The 24,319-nt window shown below is 44.6% G+C and overlaps 1 protein-coding gene across 3 annotated transcripts in view; it reads left to right on the top strand.

Annotated features, from left to right (window-relative positions):
- Positions 1-24,319, top strand: part of CACNA2D3 (calcium voltage-gated channel auxiliary subunit alpha2delta 3) — an 833,176-nt gene that overhangs the window by 599,855 nt on the left and 209,002 nt on the right. For all 3 annotated transcript variants that reach the window (XR_007191727.2, XM_057311802.1, XM_057311801.1), the window contains 2 exons: positions 17,729-17,800; positions 19,083-19,163. Coding sequence is in view for 2 of the 3 variants with exons in the window: in XM_057311802.1 (XP_057167785.1) it covers positions 17,729-17,800; positions 19,083-19,163 (153 nt within the window). In the remaining variant the exon portion in view is untranslated. The remainder of the gene's footprint in view (positions 1-17,728; positions 17,801-19,082; positions 19,164-24,319) is intronic.

The raw sequence follows: 24,319 nt of genomic DNA on the forward strand, positions 1-24,319 counted from the left end.
GGCGAGACATGCTAGTGTGTGACTTGGCTTGTGGTAATGTTTGATTACACTTCAGTGCCATCACCAAAAGACTGAACACTTCATTAAAAGTTAAAGTATTTGAGTAGAACAACAGCTTCCAGGGTAAATATATGGTCAGAATTCCACATTATCTGGAAGGATCGGCATCTTTAATAGGTCATGCTTTCTTAATTGCCCACATTTGAAATTTCTTTGTAAAGAGACTTAACAAATTCAGTGCCTAAAACTGGACCAACCTCAACGTACTGGCATTTATTCATCAAGTTTCCACTGATCCATATACAGAAGCATTCTGTTGTAGAAGATTCCTCATGAATTTGAGGTGCCATCAGCCATGGAATTTTAAAACAAGGTTCAAAACAAACCAACACAGAATACGGTAAGAACAAAGGTTGCTGGGACATATGGTCTTCAATAGCAGTTAGCTCCCTGCCCTCTTTCTTTCTGTTACTCACATCACATGCCATGCAAATAGAAAGTTCGGAACTGGGGAGGACACCCCAGTGTCTTTCCAAAGATGTTGGACTGCCCAAGAACTTGCTGTGCAGCCCTGTGTCACAAGGAATAGCTCTTCCCCCCCACCCAGTTCTTCACCATCGATTCACATTGTCTTTCTATTAAAATAGAAAGGTACTTATCATAAAAATTGTTAAGAACGCTACATGAAATGGTTTTAGAACTCTTGGGAGTCATTTCTGGGCAATTCAGCTCGTTGGAGAAGGAGTTTAAGTAGAAACCTTGGGGATCTGGGCTGGGTCAGAAGGTGGAAGGTGGAGGGTGGCTGAGGAGAGTCACACAGCTGGTGGAAGACACCTGCCTCAGGGCAGCCAGTCTCAGCTGCTGGTGGATGAGTATCCGTGCCCCTCACGTCCTTCCTCTGTCCATCCCCAGTGTTACTTCAGTGACACTTGCAGAGCACTCTGCTGGAAAGATGAGGGTCCTCCGAGCATCAGCCCCCCTCAAACTCATTGTCCTGCTGCTTGACCAGCAAAGGAACATGGTGGGTTGCTTCCCAGCCTCCCTCCGTTTGTGACCATGGGCCAGTTAATTAACTTCTCTATGCTTTAGGATTCTTCTCATTAAGAAGAATGATAGACTCATTTTCCAGTTTTGTTATGAGAGTTATTTCTCTTACTGGTGTCTAGCACAGAACCTGCCATATGCTAGAAACTCACAAAACTTAGAGTTCCTCCTACCACTTATGTGTCTTGGCTTCTCATGCTTTAGAGCAGCGATGAAGAGAACATATGAGCAGATCATACGGGATGTGGTGGTCTGGGGCCTCGGCAATGATTTGTGGTTCTGACTCAAGCCTAATGAATAATCAGGAAATGACAGAAGTGCCGGGAAGATACATGACGCCCCTCTAGTTTCATTAAAAACTCTACATTACCTGACTTCACCTTTACATGGAGTCAGAAGGAAATGCAGGTTGGGCTTAAAACCCCAACAAAGCAAAGGCTTCCAGGGACAATTGTTTTGAGAGATTTCTTCCCAAAGTCTTTGACGTTACCCATCGATTTCACCCAGCCGTGGACATGCTTGCAATGAGCCCCTTCCAAACCCAAGAGTTTGTTGTTCTGGGGGTAAAAGGGAGGCATCTCCAGCTGTTACGTCTTTGGCCTGCTTTTCACATGAGGTCATGGGTGCATACGTTGGACCATATGGTGTCTGCATCTGTGCTGTGTTTTTGTTGGAGTCCCTCTTTGTATCATCTGCAACTGTTTTTTCCATAAATGTTTTAAATAGTTATCTCTGTAAACATGCTTACTTTAATCTTTTAGCTGATCAATCACTAAAAATGTCCCATTGGGGTGTCCCTCCTATGTGTGGTAGTCATTAATGATTGTTGGCTAAAAGTTATGGTTTTCATAATTCTGATGTTTTGAGGGTCTTTCAAAACTTACCTTCTAGCTTATGACTATTTTCTAGAACAATGGTTTGCAAAAATAATTTCATTTTGTTTTTACTGTGATTCTTAAGCACCTCTGAGATCATTTCTAGACTCTGTAAATTTCAACCCTTGATATCACATTGGGATAGTACTAACTGGTGATATGCCTGATTAACTATTTTCACCAAATGCAGTGAAGTGCCCCAAAGTTTTGGTTAAAAACCGTGTAGCAATACAGACCTGATGCCCTCAAGCCATCACAGGTCTGTTCTTTTTAGTGGAAATTGAACCACTTTCTCCAGTGGATTGATGGTCCTAAATTGAACAATGAAGAAAGGTCCATATGTAAGAAAGGTCTGCCTGTTTATTTTTTCTTACATGGAACTTCTTGACTTCTAAAGAACATCTGAGAGATCCCATTTTATAATAATAACACAGCAGAGTTACCCAAAACCACTTGCAAGTGTACATTCAGTCATCATTCCTGGCAAAAAAAGTTGTCTATTTTTTCAAACAGCATATTCATTCAGGTGGGTTTTGTCTATGGGAACGAAATATCGGTTGTTCACTGCATGATTAATCACTGCAGAGTGGGGCCTTGAACACTGAAAGGCAAATATACTCTTGGGGGAATTCCAAAGTCGGCTGGGTACGTGGGTTAACTTCTCCCCCCATCGGTAACCCCTTCCCTTTATCTCGTGCTGCCTTCCCACCACTTTGGAGTTTGTCAGACACCGTTCCGTGAAGGTTTCGAGAGTGCTCTGTCTGGCCCGGCACTAGATTAGTTAATATCAGTCTGAGAACTCCGAGCAGCATAAGCATTTTTCTCAAAACCATAGTTAAAGAAAACCACATCTCGAATCCTGTTTGGGACAGCAATTGATGCATTCAGGGCTGCACAGTATGGCAAAACGATCCCTGTTTAATAGCCCGACGACATGTTTTGTTTCCTGTTAGGAAGAGCTAACTTGCATTCTTGAACAAACACAGCAGGGCTCACAGTTGTTTTATGCCTGCTGTGATATTCTGTGCTGCTTAACTTGTATGAGGACTCAGGAGTGCATAAATTAGCTTCTTAAATGGAGGTCGATTTGGGGGTTTTCTTTCAGGATGGAACTGGCTTATTAATATCCCCCCCGAGTGTCCATGGGATCCGGAATTCATTTGCATTTTCTTTGTGTCCTTGTTTATATTATATTTAGGAGGGATAAATGGAAGCATTCATTTCCCTAAAGTTTTTCTTCCCCCTTTGCTTTTTTTTTTTTTTTTTCTCCCCTTCTTTCTTTCATTTGTCTCATGCTTTAGGTCCACACTTGGGCAAGTGGAATCTGGCCTGTTCTTATCTCTGGGTAATCAGATTTCAGCAATCGTGGGGCATCATTTATCATTCTTCGCCTCATTTAACTTCTGTACTTTGAAATGTTGAATTAACTGTCATTGAAAATAGAAAATTGAAAGTTTGCAAAGCTGCTCTTTTCATAGAACTGTAGGTCTAGCGATTTTCGTGTTCCATTATAGTTATATAACCAGCAAAATCCGTGCAAATCAAGTGCGAAACTGAGAGGTGGTAACTGTTTACATTTGGTTCTGGTTTATGACTCATTTGCTTTTACCTCGACTTGCTTTGTGTGTGAATTATTATATCTTGTTTTGATAACCCCATTCCCCCCCCTTATCATTTTCTGTTTTATAGGAACATGTACAGGCATCTTTTATATGCATCCTCGGGCTGGGGCTGTTAAGATTGACTACACTGAGTCTGTAAGCTGGTAGCTGCCATGTGAATTAGTAGATCTGTTCTGTGAATAAGGCCAGGGAGGAAGAACCCAGGACAAGTCTAGCCACTGCGGCTCTCCCGTGGCCAGTGTGCCGGAACTCTGCGGCAATCAGAGTCACAGCACATTGCTGAACCAGAATGATGATCACAAAGCCCCATAGTTTGTTCCCCACTGTAGTTCTGTGTGGGTGTATCAGTAGTGGTCCAGATCCACTGACGAAGAAGGTGTAGTTTGCCTGTTTCATATCCATGTGAGTCTTGGCCAAGCCCTCTTCCATGGCCCTCTTCAGCTCCGTGCTTTAGAACATTAATATAGGAACACAAGACCCCCAGCACATGGCTCCCCAATGGCGGGAGGGCTGGCAGAGCAGCACGCAAGAACTGCACCCCCATAGGGACCAATGGGGGTCATAGAGTTCCCATGCAGACACAGGATGCTCTTTGCCTTTCTTGTTTGAAAAAGCTAATTGGGTAATTTTAAACAAACTCGTAATGCGTGTTTATTTGTATATCTGGAAAAAAACGTTCAAGTTTCATCCCATTTTCATATAAATTGGAACTTTAATAGGATTTTATAACAAAGATAAAAGCAAGGTAAGAACCAGAATTCAATTATGAAAAGATTTTTTTAGTTTTTAGTTTTTACACTATCAGCATGAAAATTGATTAAAAAAAAAAAAACGCAAAACAAAACCAAAACAAAAAAGAAAAAGAAAAACCTTCAAGAATACATTGCTAGTACATATGAAGAATATCCGTACTTCCGTGTTTTAACCCAACAATCCTCCTTCATAGAAAGAATGTAACCCAAACCAGTCAGTGACTTGCAATTTTACCTCTAATGAGGAAAAGAAGAACCAACACACCCAGCAATAGTAAAGTGGTGGCAAAAGTCACCCAAGTTCCAAAGGATAGGAAGCCATTATAAAATTGTGGTCAAAATGAAATTGAATTAAATATAAGAAAATAAATTAGTTTTAAAATCAGAATATAACATTTTATGTACATTATGGTCTTTGTGTGTGTGTGTGTGTGTGTAAACATACAGATGTACAAAACAATACTGAGAAGAAACGCATAGGTATGTCTCATAGTGGATATTCCCCTCTAAGAGGAGAACAAGTATTTTGCTTTATTCTTAATTCAGTTCTGTGCTTTTCAAACCCTGTGCAGTGAACATGTATTTTTATAAGTAGTTATATTTATAATAATAGTGAACAAAATGTATTACTCATAAATACATTAAATGGACAAACAAGGCTTTTGCCTAAAAATTGTTTGCTGAGCCTAACTCACTCCAGAAACAAATGAAAAACTGGGAAATCAAAACTCAGTTTTAAAAACACATACAATTACGTAGATTCTTAGAACAGACAGCTCTGCTCAGAAGATGGACAGTTTGTCAGTGATGTGCTGTCTTACACGGGACAAATCTAAAAAGTACCTTTGTTTATCAAAACTCTTCATTTTCTAACAGAAAGAGAAATCATCTTTTATCTTTAGTCAAAGGCCCATCCCCATGAGGTGCTTAGAGCAGCATGGATCTGAGTGTGGGCGGTCCATGGAAGTGCAGGGGCACAGTCGAACCGAGGGGGCTGCCTACCCTACTACACACACCTCATTTGGAGGTGTTGCTGGTCCTACTCACTGTTCAGTGCGGGACTGGTTGGAAGGAAAGGCTACCTTGGCTTTCAGATGGGAAGAATGGAGCAGGGAGAGTGACCTTTGCCCCGGTTGCTATTTGGAGTGTGCTGTTCTCACACAGTCCAGCCCTTTGTGGTGTGCACGTGTGACAGAATGGGCTGTCCCACTCCTATGGCAGAGGGAAGAGAACCCAGCTGTCCAAAGACCAACTGCAAGGTTGGCTGGAGTTGGAGTAGAGACCCCACCCTGCCAGTCCTGCCTGGCAAACTTGGGTCCAGAACACCATCACCCTGAGCCTTGCTTTTCTCCTTGTTGTAATGGGAGACTCCCCTGAGAAGCACCTGAACAGTGCTTGCCAGGGCCATCCACACTGAGTGCCTGACCAGAGGGGAAGCCAGTCTTGGAAAGAGCAATGCTACCCATTGTGCTAGTAGTATACCTTGTTTAATAGACAAATAACATTTGACACAAATAAATTAGAAATGGTTTTGAAACACTGATGTAATCTGATGTTCTCCAAAAAAGAAAAAAAAAGTAGGTATTTTTGTAAATCCAAAAACCAAGAATTGATTTAAAGATCCCTAGTATTGCAGTGCTTTCTCATCCCAGACTTAATGTTTAGTGTCTTAGGAATTCAGAGTCTTCTTTAAAAAATTCTCATGTCTTTAAGATATGTGAATGTCTTCTATTATTTATTTAAAGCAGGCACAACTGTAAAATATGATTGTCTTGAGGTGTTAAAACAATACAAGCCCTGCTTATAACATTACTAAAATGAAACTGCCTTTTCTTTTGAAAGTCAAAGAAACATCTGAGTAAAAACAATGGAATTAAAAAAATTGTTTTCATTATAATTGTTCTTCCCTCCCCAAAGAAATATGCATATCCTTTTTTTCTTCTACATAGAAAGGAAGGCAGAGGATTGAGAAGAGCTATTTCACAAAGCCAGGAAATTTGGCTGTGGTGGCATTAATGTCAGCATGACTTATGTCAAGCCTAGGGACTGTCTTGAAGAGGACATCAGAGAACACCTGAGGTTCTGATTTCCTTGCTTCTAGATGCCATTCTCCAGGGCTCACTTATTGACCCAAGGGCGATCATGAGCTCAAAGAATTGCCATTTTGAGGGTTCTCCTGTATTTATTGGAAGATTTAGGACAACTGTATCCATCACTTGACCCACTAAGGTATGTTTCCTGAAAGCAGTATATGAATCAACACTTTATTGGTCAAGAGCTTGGAAGAGAGAGTATCATTTAGGGGACACCTACATGGAATACCTTAATGAAGGAAAGGGAAGGGAAAAGGAAGGGAACCCAGGAAGTGTGGGCTTCCGTGAGAAGAGCGTTTCTTTTGTGACTGCATTACTGTGTTTCTCTGAGTCCGTAGGAGAGGAAGTGAGAGAGAATGTACAGTGAAGAACACCATTCATTCTGGCACAGGGCTCATGAAAAGCAGTACAATTCATTGATTCTGGAAACCAAATCTGTGTCGCAATGTAAATCTAAGCTGAGTGTACATGAAATCAATGCCAAATCACTGTCAATGATATTAATGTGACTTCATGGTCCTCATTGGTAGGGATTTCCTATGTGGCAGGTGTGGTATGAAAATGTCATGAATTACTCAGGAGAACACACACACACACACACACACACACCCCATACACTCATAGACAGAGCCTTGCCTTTCTTAACTTTTTTTTTGGCTTGATGTTTTGATACAAAATATTCTCATTTTCGCTGACAGAATTTACGTCATCATTTCTGCCCATTACAATGAGATTTTAATTTTAATGAAGCAACTGCCCTTCCAGTTTTTTCTTTCTAAACAGAGTTACGTATTTGTTGGTCTGGTCATAGTTCAGCTGCCTGATCCCCTTTCCTGTCCCGTTATTAGCTGGTCAGACCCCCGATTAATGGATCTATAGTCGTTACAAACCCAAATGTAGCCCCGTTCCATGAGAACGGCAGGGATGGCTCTGTGCGAGCTCTCAGCTCACGCCAGAGGATTCGACTGGAATGACCCTCTGGGGTTAAACCAGAGCGGTTGTGCAATCCTGCACAGCAGCGCGGCTAACGAGTTCAAGAACAGAGAGTTCGATGTTTATCCCTTCAAATTAACTGGAAGGATTTTGTAAAACCCAACCTAGTTTCGAGAGGTAGAAAAATGTCGGGCGAAGGACTAATGCCATGGTATGGATTTTCTTTTTCCAGAAATGACTCACAAAAGTGAACCACTTGCTGAGTCATGAGCCCTTGTGTGCTTGGATTGGACCCATCCACGTGCGCCCAGGCCTGGGATGCAGTAACTCATCTGGAGGCCCGGTGCTTCGGCAGCATCTGTCCCTTCTTCCCCGGCCCCTTCCTCCAGGCAGTTCCTTTCCCAGTCTGCTTCCTTCCTAACCTCCTTCCATTTACGGTAAATCCCCCCACCCCCCGGCCAGCTGCTTTCTAAGGCCTTTTGTTTAACTATTAAAGCCATGATGTTCTATCATGGGATAAAGGAATAATATTTTTGTTTTGGTTATGCAGTTCCAATGGAGAGCTGGATGGGGTGTTCTAATTCAGTAGAGCAGTGGGTGAATTCCAGAGGAGCTGATCAGCTCCCCCCTGCACCTAGAACGTTCCTTATGAGGGTGCGTGTACTTGTTGGCTGTGCCAGGCTCTGTGCTGGCTGCTTTACATCTAGAATTCTACTTAACCCTCCCAAGAACTATGGGTGGTACCCCTACTCTAGCAATGATCAGCGTGCTTCACTGCACCCCAGGCTCCTTAAGGCAAAACGTGACATTTGTCTTTGTCCTTTACAGAAAGGAGGTTGAGGGCACAGTGATTGGGACGGGGCCTCTAGCATCAGGTGGGCCAAGGCCTAAATCTCCGCTGCTCTCTGTGACCCAGTGCCAGGTTCTTTGTGCCTTTATTTCTTCACCTACAAGATGGGCTTTGAAAGACACTTTGCAAGGTCTGTGTCAGGGTTCAATCTAAGGGTACCTAAATATAAAAACATTCAAAGCAGTGTTTAGTAATAGCAAGCTGTGCTTGGAAACAGATATGGATGGAGGGATGGATGGATGGATGGATGGATAGAAGGATGGGTAGATAAGCTTGGGTAACCTGCTCTGGGATTTAATTCCAGATGCTTCTATAGCTGATTCTCCTCTCTGTGCTGCTTTCCAAAGTCACAGTGTTCAACTAAGCTGTTACATGAGCATTCTGTCCCAGCAACGGCAGCAGCATGTAAGTGCCAGCTGCTCAGAGCCTCCTTACAGTCTCACCACACTGGCGCAGGCACAACACGCACAGATACCGAGTGAAGGAGCCAGGAGCCAGTGGAAGCCCCAGAATATAAAAGGACAGACTTGCCCAAATCCTGGCATCAAGTCACTGTGACTCCTTTTCCTCCTTGGGCCTTGATTATAAAATAAATGAAAGGGCAGGATCAGAATCCGTTCTTTCCGGGATCATTTGCTGAGCACTTCCTATGTACCAGATCTATGCTAAATGCTGTGGCTAAAAAGAGGGATCATTCCCAGCTTCTGCCCTTGCAGTTTACAAGCCCTCCAGAATTTTCAGTTTTTCTTCCAGCTACGGTGTTCAGTGACTGCTGTATTAACAGTTTGCACAAATTTGGTCCTAGATGGTATCTTAGGTTGTAGAGTAAATATGATTATCTTTGTAGTGAAGTTTGAGAACATCTGGTTCCCATTTCCACTTCGTTAGGGAAGGTTTTATGGAGGAAGCGGCGTTTCAGGGGGTCTTTAAACAGGAGGAAGGTTTTATCCCAGGGCCCCAAAGCTCCGACAGTTGACTGTATTTTCAGGCATCTATTTGGAGGTGTCTAAACTGTGTTTGTGAAAATACAAGTGCTCCGTTATACTGGGGAGGTCAGTTATGTGTCCTAGCTGATCATGAATATTAGCGAAAATCCAATGCCCCATGGTAATTTGTATTGTCATTATTCTGGGACAGTCTTGAAATAAGCATGTTATACCCTAATAAACAAACAAAGCAGTTTCCTACAACAGCTTTTGGATATGTTGATCTGTAATATTCTCTTGCCCCTGGGTTTACTTATATATGTGTCCCTGGCCAAAGACTACATCTCCCCTCCGTCTAGATGTTTACTCATAAAACATATTCCCCACTTAATGACATAGCTCGGAAATGCTGGGAAAAGAGGAAGCAACATAAAATTTTTCCCAAATAATAACAGCTTTATTAGAAGAAAGTCATTTTGAGATTCTCATACAGATGTTCCCGCATTATCCAACACTATCACTCACAAAGTTGTCCTCAGGTTGTTAAGAAGAGGAAGAGAGGACAAACAAATTCAACAGTTGAGTTCATACAAGATACAAAGTTCAAAGAGGGACATCTGTTTACTTTTGTATTTAGACAATTTAAAATACAGTGAATCTGATAAGAATTCAGGGTCTCCAAATCTCAGACACAAGTAATAATGATTCAGTAAGAAGTGGCAATGTCTTGGCTAAAAGCGAAATATCACTTATGGAGTATTCTCGAAAACTGAGTGACTGCACTTTACCCAGACAATCAGATGCAAAGGGAGGGGCAATGTTACTTGGAAGATTTACTTATTCTTGTTTCTTCTTATTTCCCACTGCTACTTTGTTAATGCCTTATATTATTTAGGAGTCAGGCATCTTCCACAAATGTTGAAAGATGCCAGTGCAAATGAGAATCTAAACAGTGGTCGATGTTCTTAAATTGTCTAAATTTTAGAAGGGTAGCAGTTCATCTGAGTAGTATCATAAAAGGCAGACAATTCATATTGCTTACATTGAAAGAACCAGCTCTTCAATTAAAAATAGTAATGCCTGCTTTTTCTAAACGTCTTACTATAAAGAACATCTAAAATACTAATAATCAAGCATAATATGTTTAACTCAGAATATAAAAACTTTACTCTCATAGCATTTTCATATCAAAGTATTACCATAGTTTGTTTAAAGGACTATTTTGACCTTTATGCAAAAAGATTTGTTTGAATAGGATGATTATTATTTATTTTAGGGCATTGACATTCATTGCAAGCATGTGCTGTTGGGTGGTTTTATTTATAAAATGTTTTCTGTAGGTGAAAATTCATGGGGATGTTCTTTTTATTAAAACGTTCAACTATACAGAGAAGAGATTTAAAAAATCAAACATACACGCACAGATACACTACCAACGGTGATTTAGAAATCTTTTGGTTTTATCGCTGGAACAAACTATTCTTTCTTTCTCTTCTCCTTTCAAAATGGCTTTTTAGGTTATTGAGCAAGTGTATTTTTAAATATGCGTACGTGTGTAAAGCCTCTCATTTAAAACTGACCACCATTGAAGCAGCTAGTAAATTTCATGATTAGCACTCACAGCGGTGGAGATGTAAATGAGAGTAAAATTCAGAGTCAGATGCTGTTCACATCAGCCAAGCAGATAATGCGGGTACTGTGCACTGATACTTGTCAGGCATGAGATGCACCAATAGGCTTTAGTTTCCACATTTCCGTGGCTTGCACCTGTTCTTCCTCTGAGAGTGTCTGCATCTCCAGCAAGAGGTACCTCCAGGACAGAAAGTTAAGACCCATAATTGAGTATGGTTTTTACTAGATTTTCCCCCCTGATCTCTGTTCAATATTGAAGATAAAGGATGTTGGGGTGAGGGAAGGAGTGGGAGAATTGGGGGAGGTGCCATAGACAGGAATCAAAAGGGTAGGGATAGAGGACTTTTTGGTCTGGGAATAGGAGGCAAGGTCCAGGGATTTGTTCCTGTGGAAGGTCTCTACATAGCCACATACTCTGCTCATATTCCCTTTTCCAGGTCTGTGTTTTCCTGAAGCCCTCCCTGGTGCTCTCACTGATTTGTAGAGTGTTATTCCAGTGGCTTTCTACTGTCAGCCCTCCCCTTGCCATGGAGTGTGAAAACTGAAGGACATGGCTGCCATCTCTTTCTATCTTGTTCCCATTGCCCCCATTGTGTGCTACTGAAAGAATAGCCCTCAGGGATTCCCAGGTCATTGGTAAACTTAAGCTCATGGAGAGAGGAAAGAGAAAACCTCGCCCTTCCTGCTCTCCCTTATCACATTCTCAGATCCTGCACACCTTAAAGAATCGATCTACTTTCAAAATGTGTCATCTTCTATTTAAAGATGTACACAGCTGTGTTTTTTCACCTCTTGGTACTATTTTTTTTTCCTCTGTCAAGCTACAGGTTATTAACAGAACCATGAGTTTATATAGCCTATCTTTTCTCCCACTGGGTGGGGAATTAAGTGACATTGCCTGCCTTTTAAGTACATTTTTATTGGTAAGGCTATGCTTTGGAAAAGGCTCATCTCCCAGGACTTTGTGCCTGCAATTCATCCCAACTGCCACTAGATGGTGGCAGTGTCTTTTCATGGTGTGCAGGTTGGTGTTCATGCCAGGTGTTGGAAGGAAGACACAGCAGAAACCCAGCTGTGTACTCACAAATTATGTACACATGTATAAAATATTTATGTATTACGGTATACATTTATATGATGTACTCCATTAACATAGTCAATATGTTGATTGACTTTAATAAGAAAAGAAAAACATATAAACATAAAAGGGGCAACGTAGAGAAGAAATACAATCTTTGAGAAGAGTTAGTGAGTTGGCCTCTGTTCTTGGCTTAGAGCATTCTCTTCCTGAGCTGAGTTCCCCATTTCTGCACAAACTTCTGTTTGAGCCCAAGCCTCCAGGGCTGAGCAGAGATGGCAGGAAGCTCTGCTGAAAACCACCTGTCAGCCCTCAAATGGGCTGTCAGCCATGCTGCCCTTACCTTGTTCGAATGCATTCTGAGGGCCCGGCTCCAACCCACCTCCCTTCTCAAGTGTTTGGCCCTCGCCCCCAGAGGCCTCCAGCTACAGGTCCTGCCGCTGGTCCTGGCAAGCTTCCTGTAAGTGGACGTGTGAGGGAGGCAACACAGCAGGTGTCTTTCTGAGGGGGGGGCTCCCCAGGCATCCCTGTAGCCACAACTGGTCACGATGTAACCTAGGCAGGGCCTGCAACCTGCCTCCGTTCCTGTCCCCCATCCCGTCCTCTCTCCTGGCAGGTTCCTAACTCTCTGTCAGAGCAGACTCCGGCTCTGCAACTTCTCAGGCTCTTTTCTCAAAGCAGGCAAATGTCTATTCGTCATGAAAAGTTTTATACAAAATCCTAATGACAATAGTTTTGATGCCATCATAAAGAGTCCTCATTTCCCCCGGAATGCTGCCCATTGCCATTCAGTATCTGGGTACTTTCGGGATACCTAAATTTCCACCCTTATGGAAAGGACACACAACCACTCAGCTTAAGATTGTTGGAACGTCTTGCCTTCGGCCTTTCTGGTCTCAGCAGTGTCTCCCCGTGTGGGTTGTACAGGGTACTTGGGAGCACCTCGATGGGTATCTAGAACTACCTAGGTCATTTATGGTCAAGATGGGCGCTTGTGCAAGTCAGGATTCTTCTGTTAGAAGAGTTACAAATCCAGTCCACGCTCATTTGGGCAAAAAGAAAAAAACAACAAACATCGCCTCAAGGAACCCAATAATGGAAAACAGCATGGGTGGAGTTGAGCTTAGGGATGAAGGCATCCCAGGACTTGTTCCCTCCCTCCCTGTCCCCTTTTCTCATTCCCTCCCCCTCCCTCCATGCCTCTCCTTATCTCCCACCACACACACACACACACACACACACACACACACACACACACACTTCTTCTTCTGTCTCTGGGTTGACTTTATTTTCCCCGTCTCTTCTCTATGGGGAAAGAACTTGGTTGTCAGGATTACATTCTTCTAGTCATCTGCGAAGGGGAGTAGAGAGTTTTTCCTATTAGCTCCAGATGGGGAAAAAAAAAAAAAAAACAGGTGGCCTGGGTAGGGGGTGTGGGGTGTGTGTGTGTGTGTGTGTGTGTGTGTGTGTGGTGCCCCAGTTGGCTCAGCCTGGGTGTGATGCCCAGTAACATGCAGGATGGGAGAGATTAGTTGCCAAGAGAACCTCGTGGAGGAAAGGGATGAAGAGGATTTCTCTAAAGAAAGGGGGTAATATTTGGGAAAAAAAGGGGGGGAAGAAAAGTACTGGGTGGTTTTTAAAAATATGTCCCCCTTCATTGTTCCACTGATACATATTCTGAAGTTTAAAGCAAATGGACAAAACTGCTCTGTGGCAGGGACCTTGTTTCTGCCGTCGTCACATTGGTTTTCAGGAACCATTCTGGATCTGTCATAAAAACCCCGACAGATGCCAGTGACTCTTGGACGTGTTTCCTTTAGTCTAGGCTAGTCCTGAAGAAGCTAGGCCCTCTGCTCACGTGACTAGAGCCAGTGTGCTGCCCCAGCCAGCGTTTCTCCCTCTGCCCCGTTGCCCATCTGTCTCCTCTGGGGGACTTGGGTTCCTGACGGGTAAGACCTCTGTGTCTTGCCTGGGTATCTTCCAGCCTTCCAGCACATGGCATGGGACTTGGCACGGACGCTGGTGCTCGAGGCATGTGTCCCCAGGGAATCAATGAATGATACCTAGCCCAGCGGCAACACTGGTGGACCTCACTCTGGGGGTCGTCCCATCCGGGGCCATACCGGAGAGCTGTCCGCATGGCCAGCCGGTGCCCCTGGCGGGAAGCGAATCAAGCGTCAGGAGTAGGGCCCCGGCGCCACTGCAGGAACCTCACACATGAACCCAAATGCATAGTCACACAGGCTCACATGCGTGATTAGCTTGGGAAGCCGACAGGAAGCAGTCAATCTGTTGAGCAAGTTTGCGTTTTATAAACCAGATGTTCGGTATTATTATTCATCATTTCCTTTGATACCAGCACGGTCCCCATTATGTAGCATAGGAAATGAAGGATATGGAATAATATACACTTATTATACAAGAGAACACCACAGCCAAGGCACTTCGGAGGCCTGTTCAAAGCCTGGGCAAATGCAGTTGAATGGCAGTTCATTTTAGGGTTCCCACTTGGCCTTCAGTTAATAGGATTTTTCCCAGATGGCGCATGGTGACCTCCCTCTTCCATGCCTACCCTTTGGAACATGAATGTTGACTCTGTGTCTGGGTTTTTCTTGGAAGCCACGTGTATGAATCATAAGCAGCTCTCACCTCAGCCGCCACTACAGGTTAGGGGGCCACAGAAAAGCAGGGACCCCCTAGCGTGTGGGGACAGAGAGTGTCAGCCGCGGTTGGCTCCATAGCTCCTGCGTGGTGGTCTGGACAAAATGCCTTTGCCACCGGCTGCTATTTCCTACGGCAGGAGCGCAGAATGCCTTTCGATCGTAAAGTGCTCACAGTGCAAATTAATTTTCAAGCTGATGTTTCTTCTCCATGAAACGTTCAGGATTCGCAGAACCCAGATCCGTGGAGACTGGGAGAGATGGAGCTGGTGGGTGCAGGAGAACACCTTGGGGTCACGCGCTTGTGTTTCCAGGCCCCGCCAGCCCTCGTGGCCGCACCGGTGAGCCGCGCACATCAAGAAGGGTACAGGTTAAGGTTCTGGCCAAGCCAGTCCAGATCGGGGTCAGAACTGCCCGGGGAGAGAGTACATGTCCTCCCAGCACCGAGCTCACTGCATTTCCTTTGTTTACAAGAGGCTGGTTGAAAAATGAATGCTTTCACTACACACGCAACATTATGGGGATTTTTTTTTTTTTTGGTAAGGTAATGACAGGCCGTAATTACCTTTGGAATTAGCCTCTGAGTGACGTTGATACTGTATGCCGGCTTAATATTTGCAAGTTTCCCATGATCTTGTGTCTGTGCCAGAACGATTACCAGTGACTTATAACTGATTCTTACTGGTTGCAGGAAAAAGCTTCATTTCTCATTATTGTCAGTGGTATGTTTTGATTTCATCCATGATATATGTTGGCATCGCTTGAAATTTTGATTTGAGTTGCAAAGTGGAAGTTGCCTGGGGTTATGGATCCGCTCAAATCCCTTTTCTGTATAGCATTGAGGATTAGTCAAGGAGTCGGGATGTGGGGAGATCTCTGATCCTAAGAGAGGTGTTAACTGTGGGTTGGTTCTCTGAAAATGGCTTTCCATACCCCCGTGGTGGCCATAGGACACTTTAAGTATTTTTAGCAGGATGTTGAAAACCATGTCTTCACAAACTGTCATTATCATCTCATGGTTAATATTATTTAGTTATTAAAATTATGATGTAGTAGTAAGTTTGTTGTCCATTCTCACACCCAAATTAGGCTGCTCTGAATAACAGATTACATGATTACCACGTGTATCAGTCAGGGCTCTCCAGAGAAAGAGAAGCTTAGGGGATAGATACATTTCTTCCCTATCTGTAGGATATATGTCATATCTATGGAGTGGGGCAGAGAGAGAGATTGATTGTAAGGAATTCCTTGCACAGTTGTGGGAGCTGACACATCTGAAATCTGTAGGGTGGGTTGGCAGGCTGGAAGGTCCAGCAGGAGGGGAGGAAGGCAATTGCGAAGCAGAATTCCTTCTTCCTTCAGGGACCTGTTTTTTTCTCCGAAACCCTTGAACTGATAGGAGGAGGCATACCCACATTATGCAGGCTCGTCTGCTTTATCAAAGATTGCTTATTTAAATGTGAATCACATCTAGAAAGATACAGTCACAGCAATGTTCAGATTGGTGTTTGATCAAAACATTGGGCACCATGGCCTGGCCAAGTTGACACATAAAATTAACCTTCACACCATAAATTCCCCGCCCTTGACCGAACGTGTGATTCTTGCCTCATCTTGTTAGTCAGGGAGGAATACAGGTCCAACTTGACAGAAATGGCTAAAACATGACCCCATCTGTCTCTCGTAGGAGCCCTTCCCTATGCCTACAAGCTTCTTTTTAGCTATCATGAGTATTGATGGTAGAAAGGATTTTCCTATAATGATGCTCCTTGAATTTTAATATGCATACTAATTATTAAAATGTCTAGAGTTGGGTTCAGTCATGCCGCTGTTCTATGAACCACATTATAAGTAGTGAGGCCCAGTAGCTTGAAGAATCTATTGAAAGAACAAGATGGGTGGAAGATGGACTGAGTTTGATGACCTTTTCTTTTCTCAAAAGGCCAGCCAGTCCATGGAGACCTCAGTCCATGGGGGCCCTTAGGTTTTAGAATCTTCTCTTTAAAATGCCTCTTCCCGAGGAGATTGAGGGAAAAATACCTGGTTTTTCTATGGAACTAAAGCTATGGAGACGTACTCACACATCAGAAAACACTATAGACTGAAGGTAGTGGATTCTTGTTCACAGATGGCTTCATGTGAGGCTAGAATGGGCCGTGAAACTAGAAAGGATCTTTCTCCCACCAAACTTGCCATGGTAACTTTGGTCCCTGTCAGAAATGTCACATGCCTTGGTCTCACTCTGGACTCTGCTACTTACTAGCCACATGACCTTGCAGGCATGGAAAAGAAATCAACATCCTTTGAGCATGTCCTCATGCCAGGTACCATGCTGGGCAGTTTCACATTTTGTCTTCATGGTAACAATGCTGGGGGATAATTGGCATTATTTCCTATGAGGATGTGGAGGCTTAACAAATGCAGTTAATAAAGATTCAAAGCTGAGAATTAAAACCGGGGTTGTCTTGGACCCAAGCCTACTGTGGTCCAGGACTCTGTTTCCCCATTTGTTTGGGGGGCAGGGTAGGGTTCCTGCCTGTCTCCGAACACTGTGTGAAAAGCAGATGTGATTCTGGGTCTCAATGCATTGTATACAATTCAGATGGTCCCGGAAGCGTGTTGTTTGCCCTCCTTCAAGGGTTGTTATTCCAGGAGAAATGTTTAGCTTCTTAGCAGTGATTTTAGGGATGAGGTGATAAAGTTATTTGTTGTGTTTTGTTTTTGTTTTGTTTCCTGTCTGGGACTGACACACAGAGGCATGTAGAGGTACCAAAAGGCCTTGACTCAGCTACCTCGGGGAGAAGAAATGATTCCAGAGTCCATTGTTTCCAGCAGGGGCAACTCATAAAACCCCTTATGCTCATGTTTTCTGATGCTCAATTTTCAGATTAAGGAGAAGCATTCATATTGCACATAAATGTCTGCAAAGTAAAAGGGTAGAATCAATCTGTGGTCAGAAAACAAAGTGAATCAGTAAGATCCAAGCCGGGCTTTCTTTGAACCCAGATGGCCGAATGCAGTAACAGATCAGCTGGACTGACCAACAGCAACTGACTTGGTTTCCCCAGCCATGGACTGGAGTCCTTATCTGCTAGTCAGAATACAGGGATGTTGCACTCTCTTCTCGGCTGCTTGCCTAAGTGGGCAGTGGTCCATTCCTAATGGCCCTGGTCAGGAAAGGATGAGATGGTCGAGGGCCGTGGCTGGCAGCCATCTGTGGTTTACAGATCATTCCCAGGTAACTGACTTCTCTCTCTGTCCAGCTTGCCGATGATCAGGGCCTTGTCCTGATGACCACGGTCGCCATGCCTGTGTTTAGTAAGCAGAATGAAACCGTGAGTACAGCAGCCATGTTCCTGCACGATGCTAGGAGGGTTGCCATCTCAGACACCCTCTGACTCAAGCTCTGGTGACCTTCCTTTATTTATATTAAGTAAGGATAGGAGGTCTATCACTTTTCCTCACTTTTAATTCTGCTGTTAGAATCACAACATCAAGAATAGACGAGAGGACTTCCGGCAGATGTCATGTGACAGTATGCAGCACTTTCCCCAAACATAGGTGTGAAATGACCAGAGGAAGGCAAAAGCCAGAGAGAATCCTGGTGTGTGGTGCGATGACCCCTTCCCAATGCATAGTGACCAGCCTTGCGTTAGTTTCCTTGGGCTGTGGTAACAGAGGGCCACAAATGGGGAGGCTTAAAACAATAGAAACTTATTCTCACAATTCTGGAGTCTAGAAGCCCAAAATCATGGTGTTGGTAGGGCTGTGCTTCCTCAGAAGGATCTAGAAGGTCCTTCCAGTGCCCAGATGTTCCTCGGTTTGTGGCAGCTCTGCTTCCCTCTCCATGTGGCCATCTTCTCTCATGGGTCTCTGTGTCTTCTTCTAAGGATGCCGTTGTTGGATACAGGGTCCATCCTAAATCCAGGATGGTTTTGCCTCGAAGTGATCACACCCTATTTCTAAAAAGCGTCACCTTCTGAGGTTCCAGGTGGATTTGACCTGGAGGGAAACAATGGGTGATAGCAATTTGTGTCTTTTTCCAGGAGGTCTTTCTGACCCTGACAGTTTCAGCACATCATGCTGACTTTGGAAACTGGGACCCTCCCTGGAGGCCTATTCCTTCACCTTGGTCCTTGGTTCCAACATGCTACTAAAATTGTGAGGGTTATTCCGTCTTTCCCCTGGGCACCAGATGACAGTGCAAATTGAGAGAGCAGTTATGTTAAGTCTTTCCTGGAGAAAGCTTCCATAAATTAACTGGTTAATGCTCACAGCCCTTAGCTGCTAAAACTTTTGTGTTTCTTCATATTAATTATGAATTTTCAGGAGGGAGAAGAGATGTCTGTTAGGACATCTTGGTATGGGTGTGTGTAGAAAGGTACTGTAGTGAGTGTTTGGCCTAAGAAGCTACCATTTCTGTCTAGCAATATTTGGGGGTGGGAGTGGGGGATAGAAAAGGGGCCTCATAGATATCTGGGTTAATCTTCAATCTCTAGAAGCTTCGAGAAGGCACCAGACAATGATCTGTGGTGTGTTGGCTTCTCATTCAATTCTATTCCTTCCACCAAAGTAACTCATTATTGTTTTTATTGCGAACTGTTTGTTTTTCAACAGAGATCGAAGGGCATTCTTCTGGGTGTGGTCGGCACTGATGTCCCAGTGAAAGAGCTTCTGAAGACCATTCCCAAATACAAGGTAATGCTTCACCTAATAGTCAAGGGCTAAGTGTCTAAGATACTTTCACTACCTGCCATAGTGGTAATGAACTCTACTCTCTTTCTGGTAGGCACTTCTTTCTTCTTCTTCTTCTTCTTTTTTTTTTTTTTTAATAAGAATAGTAAGAGTTCAGGCAGATCTGAGTAGGTCTACATGTGCTGCCCAGGTTTTTGTGGGTCCATGGGAGTCTATACGTTTATGCGGGTCTACACCAGTCCCACGTCTCTGATGGTCTTCTAAACCAGTCCTAACTCACCCCAAGCTGAGGATCCCTGAAAATATGTTACTTCTTAGCAGGAACCCAATGAGGCACAAAGAGAAATGGTCTCTGACTCTATTGCTTGAGTCTTCCCTCTCTCTTGGAAGGTAATGGTGTACATACAAATTAATACTCTTTTCCTAATTCTAAATTAAAATCCACTAAGAAAATCATAAGTTTCTTTTTTTTTTAAACTCTGGGGTAATCGAGGGAGTGGAGTAGGTAATTTGGAACAAAGAGGACACAGCAAGCCTTAGTGGGCCACTGCTTTGGGAGTCTAGACCAGCATAAGAGCGTTGCAAGGAGAAGGAGCACAGATGGGAGGGACTCAGAAACAGGGTGGACATGCCAGGACCCTGCCCTGTGTGCGAGGCCAGCCCTGCATCGGGGAGAGAGGAAGGCCACGCTTGCTCCTTTATCTGGCCCACACTGCATTCCCGGCACTCTGTTCCCAGCACTGTTCCTTCAGTTAATTTAGTTCTTCTACATTTGGGGACAGAGGTGGCTCTCGTGGGCCATCCCAGTGCCACCCTCAGCCAAGCCTGACTCTGGCCCCATAAGAACAGGCATCCCACGCTCCAGGTGACTTCCCAGCTGTCTGCCAACTGGAGTCTGCCCCATCTGGGGCCGGCGGGCCCCACAGAAGCATCCGCCCCAAGCCGATGGATGGCACCGGCCCTGGGCTGATGGCAGAGGGGTGGCAAGTCTCCACGAAGGTGACTGGTGGCTGTCGCCATCTTGGGGTCCATGAGGATGACATTAATTGGTCCTTATGTCCTCTGGCTGCTCAAGGTACACGGCCACGGTTAGATGAGCACTTTAGTGAAATCGGAGCAACGGACATACCACAGGCCTGGTTTCCACCACAGCCAGGCTCCATGCTTCACGTCCTTTTGAGCCATGTTGTCCTAACTGAGCCTTTGCTTGCCACCATCAAGCAGCACTGCCCTGTCCGTGGACCACCTGCACCTTAATGAGCTCCCCTAACCCCAGCTTGCACAATCACATGTGAAATCATAAGTTGAGATGTGATCATTATATTTTTCTGATACACGAATTAGCCACGTAGAGTGACATGACCTTTTAAAAAGATGACCCAGAGAGGCCCTGAAATCCATATAGAAAACTCTCAGTTGTTCCCTGTGGCAGCTCCACGAAGAAAGTCCCTTGGTATGGTGACTAACATAATATAATAAAAAAAATTATTAAAATAAAAAAAAAAGAAGACAGTCCCTTGAAGCCCCCCTGCAGCAGTGTGGAACTGCCCGAGAGCTGTCTCTGTGTGTGTGCAGGCGTGGGAGTGCAGGGGAGGCGTGCAGAGAGCAGCCCTGCTCCCATCCTGAGAGGCATTCATTGGACTGCCATGGTTCCCCTGACTGCACAAGGGTTGAAACGACACCCATGCCCTCTTCCCCCAGCAGCAGGCAGATTGGCTTGCCCATCTCTTCTTTGGCCCACTCTTGGATGGACAAGGACTCCCTTTGCCTCCATCTGGAGGCAGGCAAGTTCCTTTGGGCCAGGAATCTGAGGTGGTTGACTGGCTACCAGGGTCCCCTCCCTTACCACCTCCTTCCCTGACATGCTGAGCCTGATCCGCCACACATGGGAGGGGCTCATGGACCTTCTTGGGCCTCAGCAGGAGGAAGACAGTGTTAGTGCTCTGGGGACAGATTCACCGGGATCCCAGCTCCATCACTGAGTGGACAAGTCTCTGTAACGCTTAGTTTTTCTGTCCAGTGGTGATAACAATACAACCTGCTCATAGACTGGCATGAAGACTTGACCATTATCCTGAATTGGGAACAATGGTGACACACCGGTCAAGGGGGCGGGTATGACCCACGGCCTCCTGCCCTCTTCCGTGTGGGAGGATGATACGTGTCTCACGCCAGGTTCAGGCACCTGTGGGCTCACGTCCGCTGAACCCGCACTAAACTAGAATGCCCAACCAAACACCATGTGACCCAAATCACTAGGCGACCCTCCTCTGGGATCCTTTGCCACTTTTAAAAATGAATGTTTTGAAAGACGTGAGGAAAGGCTTATAATACAAGGTCATATGCTGTAGGCAGTTGACAACAAGGACAGCCTTACCTTTGCACAGAGGGTCAGGATGAGAGCAAGCCAATGGCTCAGCCCGTCACCAGGCATCACGGCAAACTCTTATCTGAGCAAGTTAGCTGAGTGGCTGCAGCCAAATTGGGTCATCTCTCAGCGGGTTGGATGCAAAGTGAGAGATGCTTAGAACGGCTGTTTACAAAAGCACCGTTCCGTGCTACCGGACTGGGTCTCGTGGTGCAGGATTGACAGATAACATCTGCCAGGACTCGGCACTGTGCCAAGTGCATGACCCACTTCGTGGTACCAGTTGCCCCTTAGGTAAGAGCAGAGCTGTTGTGTCCATTCTGCGCCTAAGGAAACTCAGGTTCATGGCGCTTCCGTCCACAGAGCTCAGGGCCACATCAGTAGGAAGTGGTGAGTGTGATTTGAGCCAGGTCTGTGTAACTCCTAGACCCGTGAGCTTAAGGAATACCTTAGCCATTCAGTAACCCTTCGTGATCTGTTGCCATGCTTATGTACCATCTGTACCATTGTTTACGTAATAGTTCATTTGCAAATCAACTCAAAACTTTCTTCACTGAACCAAATTTTAATGGGAAACACCATAGCAGTATTTTCAAAGAAAAGCCAGTGTCATCAGACACTATAGAAGAATTGTGAAAAAAAAGAATTAAAGAAATAGTATTAAATGATTGATAATTTAAAGTTCCGAAATTGAGGTCTGTTCTTTCTTTTTTAGGGTAATCTGAAAGGCAAGTGGTAAAGATATACTAAGTGGAGACTTTCTTTTTCTTCTAACTGGAAGGATGGAAGAAATTTAAAAAGAGCTGGCTCTCACTAGTGATCCTGGCTAGTAAATTCAATACCAGGTCCATATGCCACCTAAAATCATCTTGCTCAACACTCTGGTTTTGTTTTGTTTTGAGAAAATAAAACAGTGCATGGGAAGATGATGGACAGCTGAGGAGTGAGCACCGTGGGGATTGTTCAGCCTGGGGCAATGGGCACCCCTGCCTTCTGGAGCTCCTCTCAGCATGGACACCACACCATGGCCACCATCCAGAAGCCCAGGGCCGCCCCTACATAATGGCCCAGGCTTCTCAGAGTCCCCAGAGGGTCTGACTCTTCCCAGTGCTTTCTGTCTGGCCCTTAATACCTGCTCCACCCCTTGGCGAAGAAACATCTTTGAACCAGCAAGCCATGTCTGTTCCCATATGCTGATGCCAGTTAGCTGATAAAATCAGAAAGCCACCTTCATCACAAGAGGAACTGATCTCTAAGCTAAAATCAGGTGTCCAGGCTCCCCAAAGGTGGCCTCTTTAGCAAAAACAAAACAAAACACGAAAACAAACAACAACAACAACAAAAACCCCACTCCTCGTTGGGTTAACTGAAATGACAAAGGCCCTCTGTCCTCCTGGGCCTCTGACAACCCCCTCCATCTACCACCAAGGCTTCTACAGTTGGGAGTTAAGTTTCCAGAGGCATGATATGTCAGCTGGCCGATCCTGACCCTCAGAGTCAAATGTTGGAAACTGTGTTGCTCCCTCAGGGGCTGAAAGCCATGGGAATGAGGGAAGGATTTGAGGCCCCTAAAGATGGTGGACCTTACTATTATTGAAATCCCCAAACCCACATGCCCAGAATTACTGACTCAGGGTTGAAGGAAGGGCAGCCCATCTTTAGAAAATGTTTCCAAGCATTTCTTAAGCCTCTTATTTCCTATGAGACGCTGTAGAAACCCAAGCACAGGGCCCCTACTGGACAGATGCCCAACAATCCAGACAGTAGGAACAGGATAGGGAAGTGATCATGGTGGCCCTGTACGTCTGTCTGTCCTGAGTTTCCTCTACGGCAACGTGCTGAGCTCTTTACAACATCGTCTCCCTTAATCATGGGTGGATGCTGCCATCACCCCCATTTATAGCTAAGGAAACTGAGGCACCCAAAGCTTAAATAGAGTGCCAGATCTCACGATTAGCAAGCCAGGATTTTAGCCGCTATTACCCTGAAGCCATTAGGAACAATAGATGGCAGTAATAATAGTAGCAGTTGAAATGATAGTTAAAATACTAAAAATAATATAAGAGTTAAAATAAAATAAGACAATAAAATATTCATGGAGCTTTTTACTGTGTGTTTGGTATGGTAAAAGGGCATTAAAGACCCATTCCCATTGAATCATTACTATGTTCCCCTGGAGTGGGTATCACTCGGCTCCATGCTTAGTTGAGGATACTTAAAATAACTTTCTCAACATAACTCAGCTAATCAGAGATGAGTGAAATAAAGTCTAACCACAGAATAGAGGAAGATTGGCTACAGAAAATTCACCAGCAGAGCCTGAAGTAGAGGCATTTCTGCTGCGTGCTTTCCCAAGGGTCAGGCTGGGAAGTGGAGACACACGTATGACCTACCTGAACTTGAGTCGGCCCTCCTCTGGGTCCCACAAAGAGACTTGGGAAAGGGGGTGCATGTCAGCCAGGGACAGCCACAGCTGAACAGGCTTCTCTCATCCAGGAGAAGAGAGCTCCAGGGACCAGAGTGTGGATCACACCTTTTCCTCCTGATTAACACCTTGTAAAGATGAGTCCACTCTTGGCTCTTGGGGTTTTCCCAGAAGATAGAATTCTTTCTTTTCCCTTAGCTTCATAGATTTTCCCACAAGCAATCAGACTTCCTGTAAGTTTTATTAAGAAATCCAGACACCCCAGCAATAACTTCCAGACACCACAGCCTCTGTTAACATAATGAGCCATTTTATAATTGGGTTCACTTCATTAGCCCAAAGGCTCTGCACTTGGAAGGGAAGCAC

The sequence above is a fragment of the Ursus arctos genome, unplaced genomic scaffold (genome assembly GCF_023065955.2).
Source record: "Ursus arctos isolate Adak ecotype North America unplaced genomic scaffold, UrsArc2.0 scaffold_14, whole genome shotgun sequence".
In the NCBI taxonomy this organism is placed as follows: domain Eukaryota; kingdom Metazoa; phylum Chordata; class Mammalia; order Carnivora; family Ursidae; genus Ursus; species Ursus arctos.